General features: G+C 46.4%; 1 protein-coding gene across 3 annotated transcripts in view; it reads left to right on the top strand.

Annotated features, from left to right (window-relative positions):
• BRCA2 (BRCA2 DNA repair associated) overlaps positions 1–21659 on the top strand; it is a 2020919-nt gene that overhangs the window by 1879065 nt on the left and 120195 nt on the right. For all 3 annotated transcript variants that reach the window (XM_069639263.1, XM_069639261.1, XM_069639262.1), the window contains one exon: positions 701–957. In XM_069639263.1, the coding sequence (XP_069495364.1) occupies positions 701–957 (257 nt within the window). The remainder of the gene's footprint in view (positions 1–700; positions 958–21659) is intronic.

The following is a 21659-nucleotide window of genomic DNA, read 5'->3' as shown; positions in this document are numbered from 1 at the left end:
TGGATTCCAACTCAAAAAAGGTGTCATGCTTGTGATGGGCAGTCCTGCAGCTTTATCTAGTTCCACACATCCTTGTACTATGTTCCCTGATAAGCTGGGCGTTTCTAGTTCTGCTGTCAGAGTCTTCTGAGGATTAGCATCTGGCAGAGGACTGGTCCACAAGAAGAGCGAGTAACTTACCTTAAGGAACTGTTTTGATGGATGTATTAGCTTCCTGTATATTTATCATCGCCTTCCCTGCTTCGGAAATTAGAATTTTTTCACAAGGGATCACTCTAGTCATTAAAAATAAAATGTCAAGTTTCCCTGTCTGTGAATTGGAAATCGTGAACTTCGTGGTCTTTTGGCAAGAGGACCTTTATAGAAGGCAGACGCAACTTCCAGTTAAGGGGCTGTGCTGGTGCTTTGCAGTCATTCTGGGGCTGCCTTAGAAGACGTAATGGCTTTTGCAAGCTTTTAGAGTTCAGTGCACACGTGACGCTTGTTTCTAAGATGACTTTGTGTGAAAAATAATATTCATCACTTTTTTTAATGAAGGTATGTGACACTCACACTGTTCGATACTCTGCATTATATCATACATGTCAAGTTTTTTAAAACTGGATTTCCATTAAACAATATTTTTTTCAAAATAGTAGATCAATAGAACCAATGGCTATTCATACAAATCAAGTAAAAAGAAAAATATTTTGCTTTTCAGGTTTACCTCCACTGGTATATTTGTCGGATGAAAACTATAATTTTATAGCAATAAAGTTCTGGACAGACCTAGGTCAGCTAGGTATCGAAGATGTCATGACGCCAAGCACACTGATTGCCTGCAGTAATATTCAGTGGAGAAAAAACAGCAATTTGAGTATCCCTACAATGTTTGCTGGAGAACTTTCCATTGTGTCTACAAATCCAAAAGACCGCCATCTCAGAGAGGCAATTTGCAAACTGAAAAGCACTGTGCAGGTAAGGTCAATTCATATAAAAGATCGCTTGTTTGTGCAGTGTATTCTCGTGTGATTCTTATGTATACTGTTCCTGATCCCCCCGAGTTGTTGTAACACTAAAAATGTGTAAGGTTTGGGAATTCCACCATCCCCTATAAAGTCAAATGTGCCCAGAACGTTTGCCAGTTTATGAAATTGGTCAAACTGTCCTTCGAATTTGTCAGGAAAATCTCTGAAATGTGGTTTTGAAAATAAAATTTGTGTTGGGATTTTTCAAACATCAATGATTTCACCATCATGAACAACATTTAATTCCAGAAATTCTCCCCCATCGCCCCCCCATGCGTTGTCAATATTTCTCACCCCTCCTGCGTCGCAACTGTTGTCCTCCATCTCCCCCTCTATTCTTGCAGAACAGGTTATCAGCCATATTTGTTCAAGAAAGGCAGCCACATCCCTTTAATGTCCGTCTGTGTTTCGTCCAGGAGATGTCAAGTATTCCATATCATAAATGGATTTCGCCTTCTGCACCCACTCCCTCTCATCGGGCACATTCCCCCTTTTCCAGTGCTATGCCACACAACTCTTTGCTGCTACCAACAAGGTTTGCATCATATTACCCTACTCCACCCTGTCGTCCTCCCTCTTCCTCACCCCAAACAACAGCAAGCTTGGTTCCATTGCCCTGCTAACCCCATTCAAATCCTTAATCCATCCCAACACATCCTTCCAGTATCCTGTATACGGGAGCAGCTCCACCACATATCATAGTAATCACTGTTTGACCGTCTACATCGCCAACAGGGTGTATCCACCCCCGAATATATTTTTGCTAGGGTTGCAGGTGCATAATACCATCTATGTATTAATTCGATATTGCAGGGGCCGTGTGGATGTCTTTACCATCCTGCATATTGTGCCCATAATTGATCGGTCAGGTCAATCCCCAGGTCCTTTGCCCATTTTACCCATGTTGCTAATATTCCAACTGGCTTACCCCTTACCAGTTCCCCATATATCCGGCATATCCGCCCCTTCGTATACCCCGCCTGCAACAGCAACTTCTCAAAGGGAGTGAGCTCTCTGCATATTTTTTCTCCCCAGTTCGGCCTTAACAGAACTCCCTTCAGCTGCAAGTACCTGAAGGGCGATAAGCACCTCATCCCCAAGCAGTCCTCCAGACGAGCTAAGGACATGAACTTGTCTTCCTTCCATAACTGCCCGCCCCTTGACAGTCAAGCCTCATACCACGACTGAAATTACTGAGGCTCTACAATGGCATTTTACAACGGTGGTGCCCAGATCCAGCTGAGGGGTGAGGGCCATGTCGACAGCCAGCGGTTCCGGCTGCCCTCCCTCCAAATTGATTAGAAAACTGCCAGGACAGGGTGCTCCAACACTCGCCTAGGTATCTCCCTCTGCAGGACCCACATACATTCACTCAGCGGTATCAGCTCTAAGACTGCGTTATCCAAGTGGATTCACTGTTTCTTCGTGTTCAGGTCTAAATGGTCTACCATTATTCTCAGCTGGGCCGCCTTGTAATATGCACCCAGATCTGGGAATCCCACGCCCCCCTCTTCCTTCGACAGCACCAATGTTCTATAAAGTACCCTGGGCCTCGCTCCCTCCCACAGGAAACGCAAAGGGGCCTTTTGGGCATTTATCCAGAAATGGGCCGGGACCACAGTAGGGATCATTTGAAAAAGAAACATAAGCTTGGGGAGGATCGTCAGCTTTATGCAGTTTAATGGCGCCATCCATGAAAGCCCGAGATGCCCCCACCGCCGTAAGTCTAACTTTCTTCTACCCCACAGCAGGAGATAATTCTTCTCAAACAGGTCTTTAGCCCGCTTTGTAATTTTCACCCCAAGGTATCGAAATCCCTCCTGTTGCACCCCCAACCCCCACTTACTTATCCGCTCCTTGTCCTCCTGACTCCAATTCCCCACTAGAAACATCACTGACTTGTGCAGGTTGACCCTGAATCCTGATACATCCCCATTCTACCTGGCACTGAGGTTCACGGCTTTGGAAGTGTGTGCATCATCTGCGAATAAACTCGCCTTGTACTCTTGCCCCCCTATCATTAGCGCCCTGTCATTAGCCCCGCTACATCCCAGCAGCCACTCAGCTCGATTACCCATGGCTCCATCACCAAGGCATATAATAATGGTGACAGCAGAATGCAAGGCCGTGATCCACCCCATCATTCCCCCCATGCCCACCCCTTCTAGCACCCCTTTCATAAAGGCTCAGTTAACCCTGCCGAAGGCCTTCTTAGCATCCAGGGAAAAGACCAAGGCCCTCTCCCTCCTCACCGCTGGGTCATTCAAAATATGAAAGGTTTTCCTCAGATTGTGATATGAAGGGTTATTTATAACGCGCTTAGTACCCAGAGGTTTCTAAGCGCGGACCCGGGGATCGAACCTGTGGTGCTCTGTGTTGTCTTGCTTCCAAGGCGAGCACGTTGCCCCTGACATATCCTCCCAATGTCGGAGCCTTGCCTGTTTCAGATGAATCCAGTCTGATCTGGGTGCACCAGACGTGGGAGATATATCTCCAAACTGGACGCTAAGATCATCGTAAATATTTTCACATCTACGTTTAGCAACAATATGGGCCTATATGAGGCACAGCTCGCTTGGTCCTTACCCTGCTTGTGAATCACTGATGTAAGTGCTTCCAGGAATGTATAGGGGGCATCTTCTGCCCTCCGGAAGGAGTTAAAGATCCTCACTAGGGGTCCCGCTAGGACTTTGTGAAGCTTTTTATAGAACCCTGCCGTATACCCATCTTCCCCGGGCGCCTTGCAGATGGTTTATTCGCCGCCGGATTTCTTCCCCGTTATGTCGTCCTCCAGAAATGTTCTTTCGCCACTTGTCAGCCCTGAATAGCTAGCCATCCCAAGTATTTTTTCACCTCCCCCTCTCCTTGCACATCTGTCTGGGAATATAATTGTTCATAATATTCTGCCAAACGATCAGGGATGCTTCCTGTAGGGCCAATCACCTCCCCTTGCTCATCCTTTAGATGGCAAACCCTTCTCTCCACCCAACATTCCCTGATCCTATTTACCAGCAGCGTACCCACTTGGTCCCCTCCCTCAAAAAACCGCTGTTTAGCGTACCTCATCCTTTTCGCCACCTCACCTATCGGGAGTGAATGTTGTTCCAACATTTTGTCTTGCGTTGCCACCAATAACCCCACTCCAGGCCTAGCTAGTTTCATTCTCATATACCTCAGTTCTTCCCTGACCCTTCCCTCTATAATTGTTCTCTCCCTATTCTGGCGGGCTCCTTCTGCAATCAGTAGGCCTTGCACCGTTGCCTTCGCCGCCTCCCACACCATCTTCCCGTGTACTTCACCCGTGTCATTGATTTCAAAATATTGTATGATCTCTTTTCTCAGGAAGTCACGAAAATACAGGTTCTCGAAGGAGACCATCTCCAACGTGGAGTTCCCTTCCTCCCGCTATCCACCATTCTGGCGAGACCATCTTGTGGTCCGACCACGTCACCACCACTACCTGTGGCCCCGCTACCATGGCCTCATGTTCCCCCTGGGCCAACAAGAGTGTTGTATAAAGCTAAACCTTTGTATGCTTTGTTGTATAAAGCTAAACCTTTGTATGCTTTCTTGTTGCTATGGTTTTCAGCTGGGTTTATGCCAAGCACATCATCTGTAATTCCAGAATGGATTTATGCCTACTGTGCCATTCTGGAATGATGTGTGCTTGGAGATGTTTACTCTGGAGTGAAGTCAGTTATACCCTGGATGCTGCCTGTGTTGGGGGTCTTAAGTGAGTTACTGAAGCTGTTCCAAATAAACTGGCTTTCACTTACCAAGTTTGTGGCATCTTTACAATGGCGACGAGGATGGGATGTCTGTAGTGATCCCTGCAGAAGCCAAGACCCCCAACAGTGACTGGAAGTGGAGCTTGGCAGGAGCTGTCAGCAGGAGCAGCCACCATCCAGGAGGAATTGGCGCAGGAGCTATCAGCAGGAGCAGCCACCATCCAGGAGGAATTGGCAGGAGCTATCAGCAGGAAGCTGGAAGCTGCCTGAAAGTGGATGTGGCGCTGAATCAAGCCCAGCTGAATACGGATGTGGCGCTGAATTGAGAAAGGATACTGAAACCTCGCCCAGGGCCCCCTGTGGGAAGGCGAATTAGGAGGAGCTCTCAGCAGGAAACTGGAAGATGGAAGCTGCCTGAAAGTGGATGTGGCGCTGAATCAAGCCCAGCTGAATGCGGATGTGGCGCTGAATTGAGAAAGGATACTGAAACCTCGCACAGTGCCCCCTGTGGGAAGGCGAATTAGGGGTGTATGACAAAGGGCACCACAGCTTAGAGAAGGTGCTTTCTCTGGCCCCCCAAAGGAGGAGATATTTTTGTGGTGGTGACTGGACAAGCATAGCCAAAATAGAGTGGCTATGTATGGCAACATTTGACGATATTCTAAGAAGTCCCATTTGACATCTTGAAAGCAAAATTGTTTATGTTGTGTCATATACTTTGGACGCATATTAACCTGTTATTTTACGCATTGTGTTACGTAGCATTTAGAGGTTATAAATATGGCCCTGTCTGGAGTCCCCGGTCCGCAAGTATTTATGCTCACACCAGGTCTGCCAAAAATTAAGTGGGCCCCGTGGAAGAAGGGATTCCTACATTATGTTAAAGCTACGTGTGGGAATGGAATGTCTGTAGAACGTAAAGTAGCGATGTTAATGCATTTTCTGGGGTATGAAGGTCTGAGGATATATGAGACACTTCCTGATATTTCCGAATTAGATTCAGAAGAGGGAACAAATGATTTTGACCTGGCATTGACCAAACTTGATAGGCATTTTGAGTCAAAAACTAGCACGGTATTGGAGCAATATCATTTTGGCATGAGATGTCAACATGAAGGAGAAACTGTTGAAGACTATATAACTGCTTTGAGACATTTATCCCTCAATTGTAAGTTTGGTGGTGGATTAGAGGAACACATAAGAGATCAATTTATGATTCACTGCTCTAATGATAAAATACGGGAGGAAATTTGGTTAAAGGACGATCCAAGCTTAGAGGATTGTCATTAGTATAGCGAAGAGAATTGAGCACACATTACAGTGTGTAGCGAAGCTGTCCCTCAAGGAAAATAAATCAGCACCAAGTGTTGAGGTACTAAGAGTTGGAGATAAGAAGGGAGGGTGCCCAAAGGAAAAGAAAAAACATAGAACCAAGCCCAATAAACATTATGAGAATACCCAAGCCAAAGGTGGAGGTGGTGAGCAGAATAATAGGCGGTTTCAAAAGGACGCAGCTCAATTTAATGTGAAAAAGGAAGATAGGTTATGTTTTCGCTGTGGGAGCTCACGACATTTGTCTACATCTCCCATTTGCCCTGGGAGGCAAGTGAATTGTGGTTTATGTCAGAAGTAGGGGCACTTCGAGAATTGTTGTAAAAACTATCGAATTGGAGGTGGAAGGGGAACCCTCCTGATTGAAGAATATGACGGTGTATCTTCTGAAGAAGCCGATGTTTCTGAGAATGAAATAGTTACCGTTCATATGGTAAAGTGTTCAGGTTCTGATGAGTGCGAGCATCCATCAGCATGGATAGAGGTAAATGGTCATATGGTTAAAATGCTTGCTGACTCCTGCTCCAAAATCACATTAATGTCTAAAACTGTTTTTGAGAATGTAATTGGAGGTGACGTCAGATGTTTGATTCCTTCAGATAAAATGCCAGGCGGATATAACGGAGACAAAATAGAAATTCTGGGGTGCTATGAGACAGAATTCAAATTCAAAGGGAGGTTCACATGTGGGAAAATATGTTACCAAAAGAGGTGAAACCTTGTTAGGTTGGAAGGAACAAAGGGGTTTGGGAATCAAGTTGGATCCTAATAGTGAAGAACAAGTCCTCAATGTGGTTAATTCTTCTGAGGTTAATAGTGACAAAACAAAATGTGAAATGGTGACTAGATATCCTGAGGTATTTTGTAACAGAGTAGGGTGTCTCAAAGGAATGGTGCACAAGATTGAGGTGAAAGAAGGAAGCAATCCTGTTGCATCCAAGCTCAGACCGCTGCCCCTGTCTATGCGGAATGCTGTGCGTGAGGAGTTAATGAAATTGGAAAGAGAAGGAATTATTGAGCCAGCTAGGGCTGTGGAGTGGATATCTCCTGTGGTGGTGGTAAAGAAAAGCAATGGGGATTTGAGGCTATGCATTGATTTGAGGGAGCTTAATCAGTGTGTGGTAGCAGATCGCCATCCTCTTCCCAATATGGGGGAGTTATTAAGTAGGATAGGGAGTGCAAAATATTTTGCGAAGCTTGACATGGCGAGTGCGTATCATCAGATAAGTTTAGATGATGAGTCACGCAAATTGACTGCTTTCATCACTTATGAGGGAATATATCAATTCAAGCGCATGCCATTTGGGCTGGTGTCAGCGTCTTCCGTATTCCAAAGGTTATGGACAAATTGTTGAAGGATGTCGGCGGTGTATGGTGCTTTCAGGACGATGTCCTGATATGTGGGAAGGACGAGAGTGAGTTAAAAACAAGACTGGATTTAGTTCTCAAGATCTTTAAAGCAAGAGGAATAACTTTGCGTGGTGAAAAATGTGTATTTCTGACTCAAGCGGTTGATTATCTAGGTCATGAAATTTCTGAGCAGGGACTCAAACCAAAAAGGAATTTAGTCGAGTCCATTTTGAAAACACAGCCACCAAAGAATAAGGCTGAGTTGAGATCATTTCTAGGTACTATTGAGTTCTATCATAGGTTTGTAGAGAACTATGCCGATTCCATAACTAAATTGAGGGCATTATTAAGGAAGGGTGCTGAGTTTGAATGGAGCAAGGAATGTGAAAAAGAATTTGAAGCAATGAAAAGAAAAATTGATATGGCAAAACCCCTATCGATGTTTGATACTAGGAAGAAAACCATTCTGTCCGTGGATGCCAGTGAGACAGGTATAGGTGTGGTGATGTTGCAGCCAGATGTTGATGGTACGGAGATGATTGTAATGCATGCATCCCGCATGTTAAGAGGTGCAGAATTGAACTATTCCGTGTTGGAAAAGGAAGCCCTGGCGTGCCATTGGGGCATTGAAATGATGAAAAATTGTGTCTGGGGTCAAGAGTTTACCTTGAGAACAGATCACAAACCCCTTAAGGCGATTTTTGAAAGTAAAGGCCTCGACAAGGTTTCAAGGAGAGTGGCAGGCTGGGTAACCAGGCTACAGTGTCATAAATTTGAAATAGAAGTAGTTGCTGGTAAAGAGAATGTGCAAGCTGATCACGCTTCGAGAGTGAAGTTGGAGAATGATGCTGGTGAAAAAGGAAGTAATGTATATGGTGAACATGAAATGGTTTTCGCAACTGTGGAGGGTATAATTCAGAAACAAGAGTGGATTCAAGTGTTAAGGGCCAATGAAATGTGGAAGCGGATTATGGTATTTGTGGCGGATGGGTGGCCAGAGAAAAGGCTACTATCAGGTGAAGAGAGGGCTATGTGGGAAGTAAGGAATGAACTATCTGTAAAAGGAGAGCTGTTGTTCAGATGGGACAAGTTGGTGGTTCCAGGCAGTCTGCGGAGGAAATTGATTGATTGTGCCCATCAGGGACATATTGGCATTTGTAAAACGAAAGTAGTAATAAAAGCCGATTACTGGTGGCCAGAAATTGATCGCGAAATTGAGAAAGTGGTTGGTGCGTGCAGTGACTGTACCAAATCAGGGAAGAACGTGATAGCTGTGTCCCAACCAATGGGTAAAACTACCATTCCTGATGGTGTGTGGCAAGATTTGTCCATGGATGTTCTAGGTCCCGTAGACATGGGTGCAAGTAGAGGTAGGTTCATTTTGGTGATGGTTGATACCTTTTCGAGATGGACAGAGTTTAAGATCCTGAGGGAAGTCACGTGTCAACGCATAATTGAATTCATGGAGGATGTGTTTGAAAGGGAGGGTTTGCCCAGGAGCATTCTCACAGATAATGGTCCACAATTCATGGGAAAACTATTTTTGGAGTATCTGTACAAATGTGGAATCAAACACAAAAAGACTCCTTTGTATTGTCCCCAAGCAAACGGTATGGTTGAGAGAGTAAATCGAAGTATTATGCATGCTATTCGTGGAGCTAATGCATGTGGTCTTGACAAAAAGGTTGCAGTAAGAGACAGGCTGTATGCTTTGAGGATGGCTCCGCGAGTAGAAACCGGGATTAGCTCATTTGAACTTATGAGAGGGCGAAAGGCAAATACCTGTGTTGCGCCAGCTTGGTTGGGCAGGGCGAGAGCGTCAGATGCGGCTGTGGATGATGTAAAGAAAGGGATGGAAGCCCGAAAAAACAAGTGGGTGGAAAGAGTCAATAAGAAGCACCCAAGGAGAATAACCGTGGTCAAAGCTGGAGATTGGGTACGAATAAGGAAGGCTGTTGTTAACAAGAAAGGGGAACCGTTATACACAGAGCCTGTTAGGGTTACACAAGTCTTCAAAAACGCTGTGTGTGTAGAAAGTGGTCAGGTCTGGTCTTTGTCCAGAATCGCGAAAGTAAAATGATGTAAGTATATATCTGTTCAGTGGGTATATATCCCGCAATAAAGAAATTCATTTCATAAGGGAAGGGGATGTGTTGTATAAAGCTAAACCTTTGTATGCTTTGTTGTATAAAGCTAAACCTTTGTATGCTATCTTGTTGCTATGGTTTTGCTGTGCCATTCTGGAATGCTGTGTGCTTGGAGATGTTTACGCTGGAGTGAAGTCAGTTATATCCTGGATGCTGCCTGTGTTGGAGGTCTTAAGTGAGTTACTGAAGCTGTTCCAAATAAACTGGCTTTCACTTACCAAGTTTGTGGCTTCTTTACAAAGAGGTTGTTTTGGGTGTATGTTTGGTGTGGGGGCAAGAAGAAAGTATATCCTCCCGCATTTGGTAACCTGGCCCTCCACACATCTATCCAAAAGTGATCCTGCAGCAGCTGGGCAATGCTTCATGTTCCCTCACCCTCGTCTTGACCTTATCGCCCTTAGCTGACCACCAGTCCACTGCCGGATCTACAATCAAATTCAAGTTTCCCCCTACCATGATCATGCCCTGTCTCTGCTCCCCTAGCACCAAAAACACCTTCTGAAGGAAGGCCAACTGATTTACAATTGGCGCATATATAGATGCAATGGTAAGCAATCTCCCCTCCAGGCGTCCCTTCACTACCACAAACCTATCGCCAAAACCTTGCTGCACCTCGTCCTCCCGGAGTTGCATGGCACTTGTCGACAATCCCAACTACCTCCTTTTTACTCATCTTATGTGAGGCCCAGTACATCTGCCCAACCCCTGGCTCTTTCAGCACGCGCTCCCTCCTCTGTCTCAAATGTATTTCCTGCAAGCAAAGTGCTGCTAATCGACTCTTACGGAGGGACCTTTTGTTCTGGGAAGTCAACCCTTTCACATTGAGCGTCGCTACCTTCCAGCTAGCCATCTCCCCACCATCGTAACCTTTATTTTTCCCCGTTCTAGGTCTGGCCCATTCCAATATTCAGTTGGGATGGTATAAAGCATGCTGTTCCCCTCCCTCTCCTCCCCCCACCCTCAGCATTATAAGCATTTCTATTTCGAAGGGATTGTGTCCTCCGACGTATTCCTTATCTTAGATAGAAATCCTTCAGCTTTGCTGGCCTCGGAAAATTTTTTCGCCAGAGGGCGCTGCGCGTCGATGATCGCCGAGTCGATGACCCTCGACGGCCTCCGTGCCGACGTCGACGTCATCCTGCCTATAAAGGCCGCGCGCAGCGTCCGTTGCTCAGTTCCGTTTTTCCGCGCTTCGTTGTGCCTCGGAACACCGTTGCTCAGTTCTCGTCAGATAACGTATATAATATTTAACCTCGATATCGATGGCATCCTCCTCCGACCCGACGACCCCTCGGTCCGGTTTCAAAAAGTGCCGAGACTGCGGGAAGAAAATGTCGTTGACGGACCCTCACAGGGTCTGTTTGTGGTGTCTGGGAATCACGCACCAGAGTTCGGAGTGTGAGGAATGCCTTTCCATGACGGCGAAAGCCTTGAAGGAGCGTAGGGGGAAGCTCGAGAGAGGTAGGTCAACTTTAACTTCCTCGAAAGCTTCTTCGGTAGAGTCGAGACGTTCGTCTCCTCACCATAAAAAACACTCTCGATCTAGATCACGAAGTGGCTCCCACCACTCGTCGACATCGAGACACTCGAAGAAGAGACGTAGGAGATCCCCTTCGTCATCTTCGTCGAGTTCTCCTGAGAGAGTTCATTGCCCCACAAAACGCAGCTCGCAAGCTGAGTGGGAGGAATTCAGGAAAAAGATGCTAAGCGTCTTCGAGAAAGCGGCCTCGTCCCCCTCGAAGACAGCTGAGGGTGATACCCCGGGTAAAAAACCCAAAAAATCTAAACGCCGCGAGTCGCAGTACCCGGCGGAAAAGTCAACCCGAAAGCGCCTCGAGCCATCGGGAGATAAAGCATCATCGACGCCATCGTCGAAAACTCCTTCGAAACAGAGGTCGGCGCCATCGACGCCGTTGTCGAAGGATTCATCGGCGCATCAGTCGATCGAGTCGACGCCGACGTCGACGCCGATATCGACGCCGGTGAAGGAAAGAACCACGGCTACTCCACAGCCAACGGTTAGACAAAAGACCTCCGACTCGACGCCGAGAACGTCGACGTCGTTCTCGAGCAGGACTCCGATCCTTTCGAGTTCCTCGAGGCCTAGTACACATTTCTCGACGCTTTTCACGGCGCCTTCGAGTACTTTCACGTCGGTGTCGACGACATCGACGCTTTCAAGGCCTGTGATGATGGCTCCTTCTGCATTGGAAATGGGGTTTATACCATTCCAAAAACCAAAGTATCCCCCTTTAACCTCGATTTTTGAGGAAAGGGAGGATTCAGACCAAGATATTGATTTACAGAGGACCACATCACCAGAGCCAGAGACTTTCGCCTCTGAGGAAAGAGGATTAAAAAATCTTCAGGATGCACTTCAGGAAGCTAGTGGCTTGGACACTTCTCCTGAAGCAGAATTTATCAAACCAGACCCAGGAGAACATGCGGAGACTCCATATAGAGCTCTGATGTCTAGAATCATAGAATTTATGGGTTGGTCTGCACCTTCTCCTGCCTTTCAGCAGGATGACCTCACTGACATACTGGACAAGGGCCCACAGGAGGATCCTGTGGTTCCATTTCACTCTGCTCTACAGAGAAGGATTTTGACAAACTGGGAAACGCCGGAAATTATCCCGGCAGTAAATAAAAAACTGTCAACAAAATACAGGGTGGCTAGTTCTGACCCTGAATATTTGTCAAAACACCCTACTCCTGAGAGCTTAGTTGTACAGGCTGCAACCTCATCAGGCAGCACATCTGCATACCCCACTGCTCCGCAGGATAGGGATGACAAAAAGTATGATGCCATGGCTAAGAAGGTTTTTTCTGCCTGTAGCATGGCGTTAAAGTCTATTAACGCGACCTGTACGCTCGCTAGGTTCAGCCACACCCTTTGGGAGTGCGCTTCATCAGCGGCTGACTGCCTCCAAGAAGGAGAGGAAAGGGACGCATTTTTAAACATCATCAGGGATGGTAAAGATGCGATGTGCGAGACCCTACAAACTGGCCTAGATTCTGCTGACAGTATCAGCAGGGCCATGGCGGCAAGTACCACAATCCGCAGGCATGCGTGGTTGAGGAAGTCTGGTTTTGCCTCTGACGTGCAGACCAGGCTTTTGAATATGCCCTTTGACGGTTCTACCCTCTTTGGAAAGAAGGCGGATGACAGTTTGGAGAAACTGCAAACGTCCAAGGCAGCAGCCAAGTCATTGGGAGCTGCTATCCGTCAGAATACCTTTCGTCCTTCGGGATCATCGTGGAGAGGACGGTCCTTTCGTTACTATTCCTCATATGGAAAGGGCAGAGGACGACCGGCTCAAAGAGGCCAAGGAAGATTTACCCGTGGTGGACGGGGTAGGGGAAAGAAAGCCGCACCCGCAGGAGCAGGAGCCACTTTACCTTCGGCAACTGCATCAGCCGCTTCAAAACCACTCTGAGGTCTCCCCTCACAGAACACCAGTAGGGGGCAGGTTAACTCACCATCTGACGGAATGGCAGGCTATTACGTCAGATGCTTGGGCTCTGGAGACAGTGGCCCAAGGTTACTGCCTGCCCTTCCTACATATCCCTCAGAGTCATCCACCGGGGAACAACCCTTTGAAGCTTCCAGATCCGCTCCTCTTGCAGGAGGTTTTAGACCTGCTAGAGAAAGGTGCCATAGAACTGGTACCTGTAGCGGAAAGGAACAAGGGTTGGTACTCCCCCTACTTCATAATACCGAAGAAGGACGGAGGACTGAGACCCATCTTAGACTTACGGGAATTGAACAAATTCCTCCGAAAGGACAAGTTCAAGATGGTGACTCTCTCTCAGATCCTTCAGGCCCTCCAGCTTCAGGACTGGTTGGTATCTCTAGACCTCCAGGACGCTTATTTCCATGTGCCGATCCATCCCAGGCACAGGAGATACCTGAGGTTCGCAATTGGCAGCTCTCATTATCAATTTCGAGTTCTGCCATTTGGGCTAACCTCCGCCCCGAGGGTCTTTACCAAGCTAATGTCGGTTGTGGCTGCAAGTCTAAGGAGGGAAGGGATTCACGTCTACCCTTACCTAGACGATTGGTTGATCAGAGCTGTATCTTCGGAACAGGCTCAGAGACAACTAGATTATGTTTGCCACTTCCTTCACAAGCTGGGCTTCTCCCTCAATTTAAAGAAGTCACAGATGATACCATCACAGAGACTCCAATTCATTGGAGCAGTCCTGGACACTTCCCTGGGAAGAGCCTTGCCACCAGAGGTGAGGGCTCGAGATATTCTGCAGATGGTCATCAGATTTCAGAATGCCCAATATCTCCCAGCCTACGACTTTCTGAGGTTGCTAGGCCTCATGGCATCCTGCATATTCCTCGTGCCGGAGGCTCGCCTGAGAATGAGATCCCTCCAGTGGGCACTGAGAACTCAGTGGTCACAGTTCTCAGGAAGGATGACAGATCTCCTTCGGATCCCGGTCAAAGTAGCCCGAGACCTTCAGTGGTGGGCCTGTCGGGAGAACATCCTGAAAGGAGAAATGTTTTGGCAACCATGGCCGGAGATAACAGTAGTCACGGATGCCTCACTCACGGGGTGGGGAGCTCACGCCAACGACTTGACCATCAGCGGTCGTTGGTCTCCATCGGAGTCCAGACTACATATCAACCTGTTGGAGCTGAGAGCCATCAGACTAGCGCTGAAGGCTTTTCTGCCGTCTGTACGGGGAAGAAACGTCCTAATAATGACGGACAATACAGTGGCCATGCACTACCTCAACAAAAGAGGAGGCGTAGGCTCACTACCACTGTGCAGAGAGGCGATGCAGCTCTGGTTTTGGGCAATTCAGGAAGGAATCTCTCTATCGGCAATTCACCTAGCCGGAGAGAAGAACTTGACAGCGGACGCTCTGAGCAGGCAGAGCACAGTCTCTCACGAGTGGGAGATAGCTCAGGAAGTCCTTCAAGAGATCTTCGCCCTTTGGGGAACCCCTCAAGTGGATCTGTTCGCCACCAGTATCAACAGGAAGTGCGACAGATTTTGCTCAAGGGAATTTCCCCCGAGAGGAGCTCTAGGAGATGCGTTCGTAGTGGACTGGGAGTTCCCACTTCTGTACGCGTTCCCTCCGGTCCCTGTCATTCCTCAAATGATCAGGAGGTTGAGAAGGTTTCGGAAGACCATGATCCTAATTGCCCCGGATTGGGCCAGGAGAACGTGGTACCCGGACCTTCTAGACATGTCCATCTGCCCTCCAATTCGACTGCCATACAGAGAGGATCTTCTCTCGCAGAAGGAAGGTCAGGTTCTCCATCCAGCCATCAAGACCCTCAACCTTCACGCTTGGTGTCTGAAAGGTTGAGGTACAAGGATTGGGACCTTCCGGATGATGTTATGGAGGTGTTGCTTTCGGCCAGAAGGCCGGCAACTAAAACTCTATACCGCTGCCGTTGGAACAAATTTTGCAGCTGGTGCAGAGAAAAGAATATTGAACCCTTTTCTTGTGGTACACCTATGGTGTTGTCATTCTTACTTTACCTGGCTAATTCAGGCCTACAGGTTGGCACAATTAAGGGCTATCTCGCAGCGCTATCAATCTTTAAGCGCACTGCAGAGGAGCCTTCATACTTCAAAATTCCATTGGTAATACAATACCTAAAAGGATTAACTAATGTTTATCCCCCGAAACCTTTTCAAGTTCCCTTATGGGATTTAAACCTAATTTTAAACTTCCTAAAGGGTGCCCCTTTTGAACCACTACACTCTTGTTCATTGAAGCTTCTCACCCTCAAAACTGTTTTGCTAATAGCATTGACATCTGCTAGAAGGGTTAGCGAGTTGCAAGCCTTATCGTGTAAACCTCCACATACAATCTTTTACAAGGACAAAGTTGTTCTTCAGGTGAAGCCTAACTTCCTCCCGAAGGTAGTCTCGGAGTTTCACATCACTCAGAAGATTATATTACCTTCTTTCTACCCTCCTCCTCATCCGGGGAAGGAGGAAGAGAGACTGCACAGGCTGGACCCTAAGCGAGCCTTGAGCTTTTATATCAGCAGATTGGCTAAGATCAGACAAGCAGACCAACTCTTTGTAGGTTATGCAGGACATAAGTTGGGCCTTCCAATAACAAAACAAACCATCTCCAGATGGATTATTTTAGCCATTCTGGAGTGCTACAAATTGGCAGGAAAGGAGCCTCCTCAAAATCTAAGGGCTCATTCTACCAGGGGTATCGCAACATCCTCAGCCCTTCAAAGAGGGGTGCCAATTCGAGATATATGTGCGGCTGCCACATGGTCGTCCGCACATACATTTACCAAATTCTATAGCCTGGATTCCTCCTCTAGTCAAGAAACTAGATTCGGCAAGGCTGTGTTACACTCTGTCCATTCTGGAAGGGTAACATAACTTTTATTACTCCCGCCTCCAGTCACAATACCACTGCTATGGGAGTCTATCTAAGATAAGGAATACGTCGGAGGACACAATCCCTTCGAAGAACTAGTTACTCTTACCTTGTAACGTTCTTTCGATGGGATGTTCCTCCGACGTATTCCTTATCGACCCTCCCATCCATCCCCGCAGTATGACTTCCTGTGGGTTTGCAGCCTATGCTCCTTCAAGGTGATTAGTCTAATCCAAAAACATTACTGGGGACTACAAAACGGAACTGAGCAACGGACGCTGCGCGCGGCCTTTATAGGCAGGATGACGTCGACGTCGGCACGGAGGCCGTCGAGGGTCATCGACTCGGCGATCATCGACGCGCAGCGCCCTCTGGCGAAAAAATTTTCCGAGGCCAGCAAAGCTGAAGGATTTCTATCTAAGATAAGGAATACGTCGGAGGAACATCCCATCGAAAGAACGTTACAAGGTAAGAGTAACTAGTTCTTCTCCCCCGTATCCTTCCCCCCCTTCCTTCAATTCCCACCCCCTAACTCCTCTCTACCCCTCCTCTCTCCCCTTTCCTTCCGTGGCATTCGGCCGCCCGCAACAGGTTAACGGCCCCTGCCCATATCCCCCTAACTCCCCTTACCTATGGCAACGCCCTGATGGTAGGGGCAAACAACAAATGTCTCCCAAGTCTATCAGATCATACAAAATAATGCAGTTAGAATCATTAAGCGAATACCCAAATTTGACCAGATCAGCAACTCCAGGAAAGAGCTGCACTGGCTTAGAGTTGAGAACAGAATTCAATTTAAAGCTCTTACCATAACTCATTGTTCTATCCATGGGAAGGCACCAGGGTACTTGAAATCTAAAATACGCATATATACCTACCCGCACTTTAAGATCAGCTGATCAAAATAAGGTCATGGTAGCAAAGTATAAACATATGCTTGGCCTAGGTAAATCTTTCCCGACCGTTAAAGCAGGTCTCTGGAATAATCTGCCCATCAACATAAGGAAAGAAGCGAATTACCTAAGTTTTCGCAAACTGGTGAAGCCTCATATTTTTAATTAATGGTCCTCTTAAATCCCTCTAGCCTCCCCCTTTCTGCCTGTCTCGTTAATTTTGGTATGTACTATGTGTCCATGTATCTGCGCCCCGAGACTTGCGAGTTGGCGGCGCTTTAGAAATTAATAGAAATATAAATACCTTTCCTTCCCATCCATAGTGTCCCAGCTATGCCCCTCTGCTCTTTCGTCCTCACGAATCTCACCCGCGTTCCCTTCCTTCCTCCCCCTTATTAGTCAGGCCTCCCCCTCCCTTGCATACTCAAACTTTTAAAACTGGAACAGCAACAACTAGGGATCTTTTCCCTTCAAATTCAACCACACCCATCCCTCCCCCAGCACCATATCCTCCCTCTAACAAACTAACTGCCCTGCTCAACCGGCTCACAGGCATGGAGTTTCACAATCCCTGTATAACAATTAACTTGTGATAGTTAGCCTGATCCGCTTCAAGTGGTCTCCTTTCTAGGAGGTGGGGTGCCAAGTTTCTGGAATTTCCTGGCCCCTTGCATTTTGCACCATCCATACTCTGTCCGTCTGCCTTCGTGCCACTGTATTTCCGTCTCCCGGATGCCCTTTCTTCCGTTTCTGCACCCTTGCCGCCTGGCTGGAGTCCAGTAAGATCCTCTGTGGCTCGTGCAATATCCTCCTCTGATATCAGGTGCCATCTCTCTCCCTCTCATTCGAATGCAAGCAAAAAATGGTAACCCCACCAGTATCTCACCCCCTTTTCTTGAAGCCACCTAGTAAGGGGGTCGCACTTCTTCCACCTCATAAGGCTACACAAGGCCAGTACGTAAGGTTGAACATTGAGCTCTCTGCAGCTCTGCTGCACCAGGAATCCACAGAGGAATACATGCGCCGCTCCAAGAACAAAGAAATCAACTAGCCCGATGAGAAGCTGCTCCCCGTAAGGATGGCTGACCTGCCTGCAAAGCCTCCCAAGGATATTTCCTACACTCAGCATCTGCGTGCTGTTTGGCCTCTAGAATCAGGAAGTGTGCAAAACTGCAAGCTACCACGTAGCCGGATGGCAGAGCCGGCCAGGACATAAGGCTGAACATTGAGCTCTCTGCTGCTTACCGCCGCTTGATCACCCGTTCCCTGCCATTCCCTTACTCTAAAGGTAAGCCTCAAGTACACGTGCCCGCCGATGGCTCCAGATACTACCTCCCGAAAAGCTACTCCACGCTACAATGCAGGCGAAACCTGCCCCTACCGTCCCCGAGTACATTCCTACCTGCGGCCCACTTCCTCCCTGCTGAAAGCCACCAGAACGCATCTGGTACATGCCATATGGTTATTAACACCCATCATGCCCTCTCAAAGCACAGCTCGAGGCCCAAGCCAATATCAGCCATCCCAGCCCCACTTTTGACCACCGACATGCACTCAGGGAACGCAGAATTGTGCACCTACACTGTAACCAGCAACATGCATACCTCCCCGCACCGATACTCGCATGCAACACCCAGCCAGGAAATCTCAACTAACGCTGCATTCATCACACAGACTGAAGACACTGGGTAACCGAACCCACCCCGCACTCTAGGCCCCCTCCCTATGTGCACGACAACAGGAGCTGTCTGCTTGCGGTCTTCACTAAGCCCACATTGCCCACTGCGAAGTCCAGGGCTGCAGGGAGGGAATGCACCCGCCGTATCTCCCGCGCTATTTTTTATTTTATTTTATCGGTTTGTTACGAACCTTTAAAATATCTTAGACTTTTTAGATATATTTTAGAAACTGTTCGCTTTCTCAAATTTTATACAGTTCTTCTTTCCCGTTTTTAACTTCTGTGTCCATTTCCAACACTGGTAACTTTTTCATGATTTCTTCTATAAAAAACGTCGGTGCAATAGTAAGTTTACGGTCACTTTAGTCAAAGCATAGGTGTCACCATTCCTCTGCATTCACTGTCTGTCTTTCTCTCATGAAGCATCCCAACTGCCTTGTTCTTTCATCTCTTCATGACTTGCAAAACAATATCAAATGCTTCATAGTTTCATCCTGTTCTTGGCAGAATCTACAGCTCATTTCATTTTTTTCAGTTTTTCCAGCGATTTAGGACTTCTTTGGTCCTAAACTGATTCAATCGACATTTCAAGAATATCAACCGTCAGTGTTTATCGGGAAACTTTTCCAGATATTTTGCGGTTTTATTTAGTTGTTTCGCTTCACTTGGAACAAGTTGCATAACTTTGTGTTTGATTCATTGGGCACTGGTGTCAATCAAGTCCTGCATCCATAACTTCTAGTTAGCACTATCTGGATTAATTTGCAGTATGTGCTTATTAATGCTGAGGTCTGCTAGAATTTGTTCACATCGCTCAGTCCATGGGCACAGGATAGAATCTTTATTGGTGGCGCTTGGATCTTGTAGGATTTTAAATTTCGAAGTCAGTGGTTCCATGATCATCTTTCGATACAATATTAGTGTGTTCCATGCTATTCTTGCGTTTATGGATACTAGGCTCAATTCATACCTAATACACACTGTGGACACACCCCTTGGTAGCCAAAGAACTTTTGTCCAAAAGATGTGTTCCAGTGTGGACCAAAGTTCTGCACTACATCCTAGCGTACTCTCAACCTGATGAATCAGTGCAGGAACCGCCTTTTGTTTATAGAAGTCCAAGATTGGCAATGTATACATTTGGCCTTGATTTTTCCGTACCATGGTGCATCATTCAGACTGGAACTTATCCACAAGATAACGTGTGTGCATTATCAGTCGAAGTCTATTTAACTAAGTACCAGTGTGACCATTTCTTCTGGGTCCCTTTGTGTTTTCTTAGATCTTGAAATGCAGGATTTCAGTTTTGTTTGAGTTGATGCACAGGCCATTCATTTCCACGTATTTCTCTAGGGCATATAGTTTACGTTGCAGTCCTATTCATGTCATGTCCAAGAAGACTAGGTCATCTGCATAAAGAATCCAATGTAATTGATTTCCATTGATTTTAGGTGGAAACGTAGGAATGGTTTCGAGGTGCTCACCAATATCTGATATGAATAAGCTTAAGATGATCAAGGCTAAGTTGTGTGGCATACAATTTTCCCAAGACATCTGGGAGTGCGATGGGCCTGTAATCTTCATGGTCAGCTCTATTACCCTTTTTAAAAATGGGCACAACTATCACGCTTTTCCATGTTACAGGTGGTGTACATTCAAGCGCTTCCTTCGAGAATAATATTGCACAAAATTCTGCCCATTGTTCCGGGTTTTGTTTTAGGATATAGTTGGTGAGCCCATCTGGACCTGAGGCCTGTGTTGTACATATTTGTTTGATATCATTCAGGATATCTTCCTTGACAAATTCTAACTCCCATTTTGTCATAGTTGGTAAGTTTGATTCCATTGCTTGGTCCTTTTTTTCATATAGCTGTTGGAAGTGGAGGACCCATTGAGTTTCAGTGACCATGTCTTATTTAATGGCTTGTTGTTGACAGCTCTCATCATTGATTATCTTCCAGAACTCTTGTGAGTTCTTGTTACTCAGCCTTGTCATCATGATTTCTGCATCACGTTGTTCCAGAAGGGCTCTGTGGGAGATCAACCAATTTTTGTACTTTTGCTTACATATGTTTTTTGCCGCCACATGCTCACTTTTGTTTTCTGTTGTCAATTGTCTGATTTTTTTGCATAACTGTTACCTTTTTTTTTAACAATTTCAAAGTCATATGCGTGCTTTGGTTTAAACGCGCAGTTTTTGAGAGCATGTTCCTTTTCCGTGTATTGGCTCAACAGATGAATGTATTCAACTTTTTTTGCAGGATTAGATACCAATTCTCTGCAGTACGCTTCTTTGATAGATGATATATCCTTCTCTTTCAATCGTAAGCGGGTTCTGCAGGATTTAACCTGTATTGCATGGGCCCACTTATGTTCCTGACCTTTTTCTGGTATCAGGAGAGAAAGCTATGATCACTTGGTGTGTTATCGATCACTTGCAATGTTTTCACACGTTGTCCCATCCTACCAGAAACAAAAAAAATATCTAACTTTGACTTCTGTGAATCTTGCCTCCACGTGGATTGTGCTAGGATATCACCTTCAGTATTTCCATTTAACTTCATTAGGTTCCTGCACTCCACTTCTTCATTTCATCTGACTGCCATTTTTTATGCCATTTTTTGCTGAACTGTTGTCATTTTCTTTCCAGTTGACACAACTTACATTTAGGTCTCCACACGGGATATTTGGTTGGACCTCGTTTGTGTTCATTTCGTCAATGAGTTCAGTTGCTTCATCCATGAAACTTGTGGTTTCCGCCGCTTTATGATGCCAATATAGATTGATTATGTGGATTCTGCAGTTTTCCCCCATTGTTATTTCTTTAGAGTCAATTACTGTAGTTTGTATAAATGGTCCATGTTTTTTTGAATTCACAACTCGCAATCCCGAAGATTTTCTTACAAGTGTTAACAGGCCTGCCAATGGATGCCCTACCCGTCTCTTAATTGCTGGATTCATTGTTATTTCAAACTCATCTGAGATAGGGCAGACGTCCAACCATGTTTCCTGTAAAAACAAAATATTCAGAGAATGGAGCCATTCCAAAGGTTCTCTAAATAGGTGGGTGAAGCCTTTGATGTTACACAAACCAATGTTCTATGTGGCTTCTTTCCTTACTTCATGGCATTAGCTGTATTTGTAACCAC

This window comes from Ambystoma mexicanum, chromosome 7q, assembly GCF_040938575.1.
Source record: "Ambystoma mexicanum isolate Mex_15411 chromosome 7q, UKY_AmexF1_1, whole genome shotgun sequence".
Classification (NCBI taxonomy): domain Eukaryota; kingdom Metazoa; phylum Chordata; class Amphibia; order Caudata; family Ambystomatidae; genus Ambystoma; species Ambystoma mexicanum.
Note: the sequence above shows the minus strand (reverse complement) of the source record. Positions and strands in the feature narration are given on the sequence as shown.